The 12,576-nt window shown below is 33.1% G+C and overlaps 2 protein-coding genes across 2 annotated transcripts; one reads left to right on the top strand and one right to left on the bottom strand.

Moving 5' to 3' along the window:
• The first annotated feature begins 232 nt into the window (after positions 1–232).
• Positions 233–3,742, top strand: LOC111485433 (beta-glucosidase 12-like). Its single transcript, XM_023132313.1, has 13 exons — positions 233–467; positions 559–628; positions 710–768; positions 886–961; positions 1,303–1,380; positions 1,452–1,539; positions 1,668–1,923; positions 2,369–2,484; positions 2,579–2,796; positions 2,922–2,953; positions 3,053–3,158; positions 3,251–3,353; positions 3,429–3,742. Exons 1-13 carry the CDS (start codon positions 306–308, stop codon positions 3,595–3,597), a joined length of 1,533 nt encoding a protein of 510 aa, XP_022988081.1. The 5' UTR covers positions 233–305; the 3' UTR covers positions 3,598–3,742.
• A 3,785-nt stretch (positions 3,743–7,527) lies between these two features.
• On the bottom strand, positions 7,528–11,969 carry LOC111485441 (beta-glucosidase 24-like). The gene is made up of 14 exons (XM_023132325.1): positions 11,890–11,969; positions 11,453–11,544; positions 11,046–11,115; positions 10,903–10,961; positions 10,733–10,808; positions 10,556–10,633; positions 10,386–10,473; positions 9,056–9,311; positions 8,864–8,979; positions 8,572–8,786; positions 8,426–8,457; positions 8,196–8,301; positions 8,020–8,122; positions 7,528–7,904 (listed from the first exon to the last, which is right to left on the bottom strand). Exons 1-14 carry the CDS (start codon positions 11,897–11,899, stop codon positions 7,736–7,738), a joined length of 1,470 nt encoding a protein of 489 aa, XP_022988093.1. The 5' UTR covers positions 11,900–11,969; the 3' UTR covers positions 7,528–7,735.
• Positions 11,970–12,576: the final 607 nt, after the last annotated feature.

Raw genomic sequence — 12,576 nt, 5'->3', positions numbered from 1 at the left:
AGTCACCATATAATAAACTAATTTCAATCCACTTTAATTATTAAAGACTCTTTTTCTTGTCCAAGTAGTTTAACTAGATTTAGATCTCCCATTTCTTAAATGTTGAATTAATTATTTATGTTAAATTCAAAACTTATGAAATTTACTATTGAAAACGTTTGTTTTGTTGAATTTAAAATTTTTGTTTTGAGATAATGAAGAACAGTAGATGGTAACCATCTAAAACTCTCTCCCAAGGTCTCTATATAAAGCTAGTTAGAGAGTAGTGGAAGTCTCAACTATCAAACCAAAACCCATTGATAATCATGGCTTCCAAGCATACCTCAAACCTCCTCTCTCTTGCCTGTGTGCTTGTCATTGTAGTGGTCTCAAAGGCCGCCGTTGAGCCAAGCCATCCCATCGATGCTGTAAGGCGAAGCAGCTTTCCTAAAGGCTTTGTTTTTGGTTCTTCCTCTTCTGCTTATCAGGTGAACCAAAAAAGTTGTTCATTTGTTCATTTTGATTCTCCAAAATGCATGAACATTGATGACATGTTGTTTCTTGATAATCTTTGTTCAGTATGAAGGTGCTGCTTTTAAGTATGGAAAGGGTCCAAGTATTTGGGATACCTACACTCACCAACATCCAGGTTCTTTTCCTCTCTCTCAAAATATTCTGTCTCTAAAAGATATTAGAAAAATTAATTTGCATTGTTTTGGGGAAATTGTAGAGAGAATCGCAGATGGGAGTAACGGAGATATAGCTGCTGATTCGTACCATCGTTACAAGGTTAGTGCAACAACCCGACTCAATACATCAAACTTAGTCTTCAGGCATTCTAAAGTAAAATCATTTATCTTCGTGTTTTTTCATGAACTAATTAATAGTTCTTTGTATGTATTACAGGAAGATATTGCCATTATGAAACAGATAGGTTTTGATGCCTTCAGATTCTCAATAAGTTGGCCTAGAGTTTTTCCAAGTAAGAAAATTAAACGTCCTTTCCAGATTTATTTTTGTTCATTAATTCACACATACAAATTCAAAAAATATTAGTATAAGATCCTATACCAGTTGGAAAAAGAAATGGACCATTCGTTATTAAGAGTGTGGAAACCTCTCTCTGGCAAATGTGTTTTAAAATCGTGAGGCTGATGATGATATATAACTGACCAAAGCGAACAATTTCTGCTAGCAATGAACTTGAGTCGTTACAATTATACTAATCAATTGTTTCGGTGGCCCAGATTTTAATATATTTTATAAAACTATATGAATTACATTTGTTATTAACATTTTAATCCTTATTATTTATTAATGCAGAGGGAAAACTTAGTGGTGGGGTGAATATGGAAGGAATTAAGTACTACAACAACCTCATCAATGAGCTCCTTGCCCATGGTTGGAATTATCACAATATTTGGTTAATCTTATTGATTCTTTCAAACATTTTGATCATATTTCATTTGCAGGCATTAAACCCTATGTCACACTTTTCCATTGGGATCTTCCCCAAGCTTTACAAGATGAATATCAAGGATTTATGGATCATCGAGTTATGTGAGTAGTTTATTTTGATTTTTTCCACAATTATATAATAATAATAAAAATGTCAAAATGGTATTATCAATCAATAATTTTCGTCAATATAAACATAACTTAGTATTAATCGTAAGAATTCATTGCAGAAATGATTTTCGAGATTATGCTGAACTTTGCTTCAAAGAGTTTGGAGATAGAGTGAAGCATTGGATCACCTTCAACGAACAATACATCTTCATCACAAATGGTTATGTGTATGGACAATTTGCCCCTGGTCGATGTTCTTCTTGGCAACCTTTTAATTGTCTTGGTGGAGATTCTGCAACCGAACCATACATTGTTGGTCACAACCAAATTCTAGCTCATGCTGCAGCTGTTAAAGTTTACAAGACTAAATATAAGGTTATCTTCTTATCACTTGAATAGCTATGAGATCTCATATCAATTGGAGAGGAAAACAAAAACATTCTTTATAAGGGTGTGAAAACCTCTATCTAGTAGGAGCGTTTTAAAATCGTGAAGCTGCGTACGATATGTAACAGTGTCAAACGGAAAATATCTACTAGCAATGGGTTTGAACTATTACAAATAGTATCAGAATCAGACACCAAACGGTGTGCCAGCAAAGATACTCGGCCTTTATGGAGGTGGATTTTGAGATCCCACATCAGTTTTGAGAGGGGAACTAAGCATTATTTGTAAGAGTGTGGAAACCTCATTTTAGTAAACATATTTTAAAACTGTAAGGTTGACGGTGATACGTAACGGGGCAAAGTGGACAATATCGGCACATTTGCTTCATATTAAGTAAGTCATTAAGTTTTAAATATATTGAATTAACATGTAGGCACACCAAAGAGGTGAAATTGGCGTCACATTGTTTTCGAATTGGTATGTCCCATATTCCGATGCTAAAGAAGACAAAGAAGCTACAAGTCGAGCTTTTGATTTTTCTCTCGGTTGGTAAGTAAATTGATACATAGTACTACCTTAAAATTTCCAAAAAAAGACATATTATATCAATGTTCCCAAATTAATTAATCGAGTAATATTGTAGGTTCTTGCATCCTCTCGTCTATGGAGATTATCCAACCAGCATGAGAACTTTTGTGAAGGAGAGATTGCCCAAATTCACAAAGGACGAAAGAATTTTGATCACAAATTCGTATGATTTCATTGGCATAAACTACTATACAGCTAATTATGCCAAATTCGATCCCAATGCAACTAGTGGAAACACGAGCTATGTGAACGATATTCGCGCCACTCTTTCAAGTACGAATTTAATTAAGTTAATGATACTTTCTAATAGTTCACTCTATTTCAAATAAAAATGGACGAAAATAAAATATTTAACTATATTTGATTTGACTTTGTGTAATGATGGGTTTGGATGGTAGCTGATCGGGATGGAGTCTCAATTGGTCCAAAGGTAATCATTTAATGTGCAAACTTCCCTCCGATAATGTCTTTTTAACTATATTGATTTCTCCGTGATTACTTTCCTTATTTGTAATCCATGTCTTTACAGGTGAATGCATCGTCTTGGCTTGCAGCTTATCCAGTAGGATTAAAAAATTTGATGATCTATATAAAGGACGTTTATAAAAATCCGATTATCTACATCACAGAAAATGGTATAAAAATCACTTTTCTAAATCGTCTTGAAGACAAAAAAAGAAAAAACATATATACTTACCTTATTAATGAATCAAATTTTTCATTTCAGGATCCCTTGATTTTAATAGCCTCAATGTTGACAAACTACTTAAGGATTTGTTTCGAATTAAATACTATCATAACCATCTCAAGAATCTACACGAAGCAATCAAGTAAGTAACTAAAGATGAAAGAATACATTTTTGAACTATGTTTGGTGCTAACTCCTTTTTTGAACCATATTATAGGGCTGGTGTAAGAGTAAAGTCATACTTTGCATGGTCATTATTGGACGTTTTTGAATGGTCAAGTGGATTTACTGTCCGTTTTGGTGTCGTCTACGTTGATTACAAGAATAACTTGACGAGAATCTCTAAAGACTCAGCAAAGTGGTTACACAATTTCCTAATGACCTAAATATGATTCACAAACCCTCCAATGCTAATTTCTTCTATCAGGTTAGAATGTTAATTTGTCATGCAACCTTAACTAGGCGGAGAAGGAATTAAACCTCTTATCTTTCGGTTTTGTTTCTTATCAATAAATGACATGAGCTCTTTTTCTTTGTCTCTACGCTCTAATTTTCGTATTTTACCTGTGTTGTACTACATAAATTAATTTTGTGTTCTTAAATTTTGAGAAGCGTAATATCAGTAGGTGACTTGTAGGTAGGGGTGAACACAAATTGATAAAAGATTACAAGACACCTTTTAAAATACTACACGTCTTTGCTTTGCTTGAGAATGCATGTCATAATTTTTGGGTTTCTTAGGATGAAAACCTTAGTAAAGTGAAGGACATTTATAAGAGCGACTAGACAAGTTATTCATAAAATACCTAAATCATTTTCCTAAAATATGTAGGTATCTTTATTCCTAAAATACTTACATCACTTTCCTAAAATATATAGACAATGAGATCATACGATAATTGAGCTTGACTCTATTGGGCTAATAATGATATTTTAACACTCATCTTCAACACTAGTTCTAGTTCACCACACCATGTTGAGGTGACAGCAAAAATCCTCATATTTTTCAGTATTCAGCCTTCTTGTAGACAAGTTTGCCACTTGGTCATCTGTATTCTTACTTCAAGACTCTCTCTAATAAAATGATAATGTACCTCCGCAGTATTTGTTATAGCATGAAATCTTGAATTTTATGCTAGGAAAACCACATATTGGTTGTTGTATATTAGATAGTCAAATTTTTGGTGCAAATCCTCAATTAAGAGTTTCAGCTCTCTGCTTCTATAGTTAACAATGATACTGTTGATTGTCTTTTGTTACACCAAAAAATTATTTTCAAATCGAGCTTGAACACATACCCGATGATTGATCTTTGGGTATCGTGATATCCTGCATAGTCAACATCATAGTATGCAGCTAGCTTGGAGTCTTCGCTTCTTTTGTACAAAAGATTGTAGACGATTGTACATTTGACATATCTCAAGATTCATCTAGCCACATCCAAATGAGGCATTTTCAGACTTTGCATGTATCGACTAATGACACCAACTACATTCTCAAATCCCTTTGGTTGGTTCATGTAGATCTCCTGGTCCAACTCTCCATGCAAGAAAACATTTTTCACATCCATCTGCCATAATTTTCAAGTTTTACTTTTCACAAGTGCTCTCTAGACCGGTACGATAGTGATCTTTGCCTCATTAAATGTTTCATCATAGCCTAGTCCATATTGTTGAGAGAACCCTTGAGCTACAAGTTGAGCCTTGTATCTCTCAATTAATTCTTCTTGGTGACGCTTTATTTTGTAAAACAACTTGCAAAAGATGAGTTTGACATCTTATAGTCTTGACACGAATTCTCGAATTTAATTCGGCTCTAAGCTTATAGTTTCTTCCTCAATTTCCTCTACCAAATCGTATTTTGTGATACTTCTTCATTCATCTATGGCTCTTTAACTTCGATTTTCATGTCGTATTGTGAGATTGATAAAAGCTTGTTTTCTAGAAATTGTAACCTTATATCATTCTTCTTTGAGAACAACATCAAAAACATGTCTCATGCTGTTTTTAGTGTCTTGTAATCTCAAATGTTCTTCTTTAATAATTACATCATGAATGTGTCTCAGGCTTATTTTGGTGTTTTGTTATCCCAAATATGCTCTAACACCTCTTTTTTTATTTTGTTTTTAAATGTAAACATTGATTTGTCTGATTTGATTCTTCATTTGCGCAACACCATAATTTTGCTTCTGCCAACGACCTCCCAAAGCTCTTGTCCTTGTAAATAGGACATAATGCATTAGAAATTACCCATCATGTTGCCTATACATCAATAAACAAGTTTTTTTGACACAAAACTTGGAAAGTCACAGACTACTCATGACATGAAGAGACTCACTCACTAATAATCTCAAGAAATTGTTTATGATATGGAAGATCAGACAAAGCTGCAACCAAAGAGCATACTAAAAATTTCAAGAGATTAAACAACCTATACAAACCTCAATCTCATTAGTTGTCTGATAGCAATTTTTTTCTTATGTTAGCTTCAATATTCACGTGCTAAGATGTAAAAAATTAAATTTTTCTCTCTTATATATTGTTCAAACCTTCAACCAAAATGTGTAAATATCTTAAGGCAATAGATTTCCATCACATTATTTTATTTAATCATGTGAGTTGTTCAAGTTGTTTTGGATCAAGAGTAAAAAAAAAAAAAAAAAACAACAAACATAGGCAGCTCAACCAAGGCAAGCAGCCATGTGCAACTAACTCTACCAGCTAAGAATTATTTTTGGCAGCTCATTTACCGGTAAAGGTTTAAAATACGAGGGATAGTAAATGTGAACTTTTTATTATTATTAAAAGCGAAGACAATGCAGTTCTCATGGCTTCTACAATAATCGTTGTATCTGTCTTACGAGAAAATTTATTTGAAAATATTTACTAAGTAGCTCACGGTTGGAATTAGAAACTATATAAGTACATGTAAGGTCTATAATGATTGATTGGTGGGACGTAAGATCATGACTAATCTTGAACTCTATTTAATCTTGAACTTTATTTTTTTTTTTAGTACAATTGGATTGGAGTACAACACACACAATCCACACACATGCTCATAGATTCACTAGGTGAGAATCACTATCATACTCAATAAACTTGACTATGTGCTTGCACGTGTTCGTATGGTCAAAACTTGTAAAAAAAAGAAAGGAACGTGAATGAAGTATCGTAAATGTGCGTATTTGTATCACTGAATTAATAATCCATGCCTAAATGATTTTACAACATACATTAAGTTTCATAATACAAAATATTAGTCGAGTCGTATGGTGCTACATAAAACATTTTCATACCTACCACAACTTTAATCTTTCATGGGACTACCACCTCTTAATCATATCATATGTTTGTGCTAAATCTTTAACTGTGCTACACATAAACATACCAGAGTACATGCATCATAGTAATCAACTTAAATAAATTGGGACTTTAATTATTATGGTTTAAGCTATTCATCCATCAAACAATTCCTCCAATCAACTTCAAAAACATTCCTACTCTTACGTTCACTTTACCTCAATTAGTGAATGACAACTATGGAAAACATCCAAAATTTACAACTCATTGATCCTACTAGAAAAGTTTACACTCAATGAACGGATCAAGTCTAACCAAGATATAGTTGAAACAATCGATTAATATTTTTTAACCGGTTACAATATACCAAAAAAAAAAAAAAAAAAAACTTTCATTCTTAAAAGTATACCAAACTTTGGAGAAGATCGAGATACTTTGCTATTATTTCATCCACCATGTCGCCTCCTCTAATTGATTGTTGTATTAAAGTACTTTGATCAGTGCAATTTTCACCTATGGAGTGTCTCATTTCCTTAGCTAGAATATGCGTCACAATTTTGTATCGCATATATACATGAAACACATTGCAAATTATAAGAAGAGATCTAGGCATTGGGGTACTCAAGAACTTGAAAATCACAAAGGAAATGTCGATTCGGGGTATCTGTCTAAATTACTTACGCATAGTTGACATTTATCATACACCATGTATCCCAATCCCCTTTTCCTCATTGTATGAACTTGGCACATGTACATTTACACTCTAAACATTCTTTGGTTCCTTTTACTTGCAGGCAAAGTTTTAAGATCCCAAGGAAATTTTATATCTAAATTTTTGTTACCAGTTTCGCCTAGTCTTTTGAGTCTGAGAAAATTTCAGATTGTTATGAAATTCAATTATGAAATTTCAGCCAAAACTCATCATCATTTACTGCCTTGAATATTCAAGAAACAAAATTAACCATTATACTCAAAAGAAAATTAAGAAAGAATCAAAGTGATGGAGCAAGAAAAGAGATAAGAAATTTATTTTAGTTCATATCATATATATAGAAAACATAACATTACTTCGTAAAAAAGTAAATGCATTAAATGCATTTGTGATTGCAATGGCAATTTATTTAGTATCTTCTCTTAGTAGGAAGTGCTCTAGAAAGTTGCAATTACAAAACACGAAAGGATAATAATATAGCATACAATATAGAAGGTTTATGTATTGTTTTCACGTCTTGAGAAAATTGTGGAACCATTTTGATGAGTTTTTCGGCTCCCTCTTCAAATTATCGTTGAAATCAACATAAGTGAGACCAAATCGCATAGAGTATCCATTTGCCCATTCAAAATTGTCCAATAATGACCATGCAAAATAGCCACCAACCCTTACACCATCCCTACACCATTTTCCAAAATACAAAGGTTGAAAGAGAAAGTATATGAGTTTCACTAAAATATCATAATTAAAAACAAGTAATCAATAGCTTAAAATCTTAGTGCTTTGTTACTTACTTCAATGCTTTATGAATATAATAGAGATGATCATGAATATATTTGACTCTGCCCTCGTCTCTTATTAAATCGCCAACATTCGGACTATCGTAGTCGAGGTATCCTGCCATTGTAAAGTTTAAATAATAAGTAAATTAATTAAACTTATAATTAAATTCTAAACTTCCTTTTCATACCATTTTCTGTAATATAGATAATTGGATTGTGATAATTTTTCTTTATATATAACAACAAATCTTCTATTCCTTTGGGATAAACAGCTAGCCAAGATGATGGACTCACCTACATCATTCATAAATAGCAAGTTATTTGAATTAAATAAGCATAAAAGGAATTTAAACTCCAAAATAACAATTTGAACACTAATATTGTTATAATTGTTAGAAGGAAGTTCGAACGCTATTACCTTTGGACCAATTGAGACCCCATTACGATCCGCTACAATACAAGGATATTATATAAAAAGTCAAATTATAGAATAGATATGTGATATGAGAAAGAATATTTGGGATAGCTGGTGAGAATTGTACTCGTAGTTAAAAGAGTGCATACTTGATAGAGTGGCATGAATATCATTCAAATAGCTTGGTTCAGGGTGAACGTTATTGGGATTGTCTTTTGCATAATTGGCTGTGTAATAGTTTAATCCAAGAAAATCAAAGGAGTTTGTTATGAGAGTGCGTTCTTGGTCTGTGAATTTGGGCAATCTATTCCCCACAGCCATCATGTTCTCCGGATAATCTCCATAAACGAGTGGATGTAACATCCTAAATGCATTTAATTATTTGGTCATATATTTGTAAGAAAACGATTAATGAACTCTTAGAGATATTAATTTACTTACCAACCAAGTGAAAAATCATAAGCTCGATCTCTAGCTTTGTTGTCTTCCTCAGAATCTGAATATGGTACGTACCATGTTGATGTAATTGTGATGCCAATCTCGCCCTTTTGGTCTGCCTAAGAGTACCATTCAATTTAAATATGCATAAACATTAGCTCCCAACTTAAACTTTATTAGACAACAAAAGAGAACCTGATATTTGGTCTTGTAAAGATTGGCAGCCGCAGCGTGTGCAAGAATTAGGTTGTGACCAACAATGTATGGTTCGGTGCCAGAATCACCACCAAGATAGCGACTTGGATCCCATTCTGCACCTCTACCGGGTGCGTATTCTCCAATTACATAACCTTTGAATGTGAACATGACTGGTTCATTTAAGGTAATCCAATGTTTCACTTTTTGTCCATACTCCTTGAAACAAAACTCTGCGAAGTCTTGAAAATCATCTCTGCAAATAATTTGCACCATTATTTTCATGTCCTTCAAAACATTTTACTTTTTCTTAATGCAAATTTATTCATTTATTTCTTTTGTTTTACAATCAAGCTCACCGTTAATAGATATTATCTATTTCGATTCGTTACTTATCGCCATCAACCTCACGATTTTAAAACATATCTACTAGGAAGAGGTTTCCACATTTTATAAGAAATGTTTCGTTCCCCTCTTCAACCAATGTGGGATCTCACAATCCACCCTCTTGAGAACCAACATCTGTAACACTATTTGTGTCTAGCTCTAATACTATTTGTAATAGCTTAAGCTCTAGTAGATATTGTCCACTTCGGTTCATTACGTATCTTTGTTAGTCTCACAGTTTTAAAACGCGTCTACCAGAGAGGCTTTCACACCTTATAAACAATGCTTCGTTCCCCTCTTCAACAACGTGGGATGTGAGATCTCACATCGGTCGGAGATGAGAATAAAGCATTTCTTATAAGGATGTGGAAACCTCTCCCTAACAGATGCGTTTTAAAACCTTGAAGGAAACTCTTGAAGGAAAAGTCTAAAGACAATATTTGCTAGCTGTGAGCTCGAGTTGTTACAAACATTGTGAAATCCACATTGGTGGTGTAGAAGCCTCTCCCTAGCGACACATTTTAAAAATCTTGTTTTAAAGAGAACAATATTTCTCCAAATTCTTACAAATCCAAAATCAAATTTGTTTATGATTGAATCTAAAATGAAGCAAATGTTACTAAAGACTTTATTTATTTTGGTAATAAACAAGACTAAAATAATATTTCCTACAATATTAATTTAATTTGAATACTTTGTAGTGAATGTGTTATTGGATTATGTAAATCAATTAGCATTAATGATATGATAATTTAAACCAAAAAGGATAATTAAAGCCTACATATAAATAATTTAGTCCCTAAGGAGCCCATGTTGCTATCACTCTCTTCAAAATATTAAACAAAATTTTATGGATTGAATTGAATATATAAGATCGGTTTGGTACTAATAATTGATACTCCTAAATCACGTGAAATATGATAATGGTATAGAAATTACTTACACAATTTGACTATTCAAGAAGCCACCATATTCCGTTTCTAAATCTTGAGGAACATCCCAATGAAATAGTGTGACATAAGGTTTGATCTCTACCAATACAAACACAGCCACATGATTAGTTGACTCAAACTTACTTAACATAATCAATGAGATTAATCACAAATAACCCACTATTTGCATGCAGTTCATCGATGAGATTATGATAGTAATCAATTCCTTGTTGATTCACACCCCCAGAAAGCTTTCCAGCTGAAATTCAACAACAACATTAATGTTCATAAATTAAGCTTAGAAAATATTAATTAAAATAGAATTGTTACACTGATTTGTTCATCTCTAAGTTCTTACTTGGAAAAATTCTAGACCAAGCGATTGAGAATCGATAAACGTTAAAACCTATTTTGTTCATGATGCCAACGTCCTCCTGTATGATCAACAATTATGGGATTTGTTTAAGATTTATATTTATATATATAGTTTGAACAATTATGGGATTTGTTTGTTCCCATTTTAGTCACCTTATAGCGATGATACTCATCAACAGTTATATCGCCATTTTTGTGATCAGCAATTCTATCTGAAATTAACAAATAAACAACATTGAGATCCATAATTATGTGTGCAATTCAACAAAATAAGTAACATTGAGAGATAGACATACCTGAATGTTTGTGAGTGTAGGTGTCCCAAATACTTGGCCCTTTGCCATATTTAAAGGCAGCCCCTTCATACTGATCAAACCATAGCAAATCAATACTCTGTTCTTTGTTCTTAATTTATTATTATTTGTATATGTAACGGCTCAAGCACACCGCTAGTAGATATTATTTTCTTTAGATTTTTCCTTTCGGGCTTCCCCCTCAAGGCTTTAAAACACATTACTAGGGGAAGGTTTCCACACTTTTATAAAGGGTGTTTTGTTCTCCTTCCCAACCAATATGGGACATCACAATATGTAACGACCCAGATCTACTGCTAGCAAATATTGTCCTTTTTGGGTTTCCCTTTCGAGCTTCTCCTCAAGGCTTAGAGTTTGATTCCAATAGTCATATGCAACTTTTACTTAACCTGGTAAGCGGAAGATGCTGCACCAAATACAAAGTCTTCAGGAAAGCTGCTTCGTCTTATTATGGCGACTGGCTGACTGCTGCTATCCATAACTGCAAACACATGAAGCACAGAGTTTAGGGAAGAACATTCTAACAGCCTAAGCTCACCACATCCTGTTGAGGATGTTGGGAGGTAGTCCCACGTTGGCTAATTTAGGGAATGATCACGGGTTTATAAGGAAGGAATACATCTCCATTGGTTGAGGCCTTTTGGAGAAACACCAAAAGTAAAATGAGAACTTATGCTTAGAGTGGACAATATCCTATCATTGTGGAGTACACTAACGTGAGATCGTTAAAAATTTTGGATGGAAATTAGGACGTAGAACGTAGAACCGAACGAATATGATGTAACGATGGATTACGAAGAAAAATAAAAGAAAGTAATTCACTTACCGCTAGCCATTGAGCTTCAAGAGGAGCAAGGGTTTGGGTGCTTAGATCTTGGAGAGTGTTTGAGATAAAAAGTTTATTTTGTTCTTAATGGACTCAAGCCTGTCGTTCCCTCCTTTTTATAAGGTTCAAGGTCAACACATTTATGAATTTGTAGTCTTTTTTTTTTTTTTACTTATTTGTTTTGTTTCTACTCATCTATATTGTTGGAATGTTATTTTAATGTTCACACGGAGCTTATCTCGGTTACTGTGTTCACAACGATCAAATGATCTATCTATTCCCTTTAAACCCGTCATTTTAAATTATATCGAGGCGTGACCTCATAATCATAATCGTTTCAATCCTATCAATCGATACAATTCACTATTAGAGAGTAGTTAGACAACTTTCTAACCATTTCCATATAACACAATGACTCTCGGTCTACCAACTACTACGATACTATATATGGAGACTTGTTAGTCATAGACAAGTTCAATTCTATCCTACAGTTAGTCGAAAGATACTATGAATAATTTTTTTTTTCCAATTTCATTTAGAAAATAATCTAGATATTACACGGTTGCCAATTAAAATAAATGTTATATTCTATTTCATATTTTTAATGTTATTATTAATTCGTAAATGGTATGCATTCTTTCCTTTAAATTGGGAGATGAAATCTATATTATTTTACAAAAATAATTC

Source organism: Cucurbita maxima, unplaced genomic scaffold (genome assembly GCF_002738345.1).
Source record: "Cucurbita maxima cultivar Rimu unplaced genomic scaffold, Cmax_1.0 Cma_Scf00010, whole genome shotgun sequence".
NCBI lineage: Eukaryota > Viridiplantae > Streptophyta > Magnoliopsida > Cucurbitales > Cucurbitaceae > Cucurbita > Cucurbita maxima.
The sequence above is the reverse complement of the archived record's forward strand: the minus strand, read 5'-3'. Positions and strand labels throughout refer to the sequence as shown.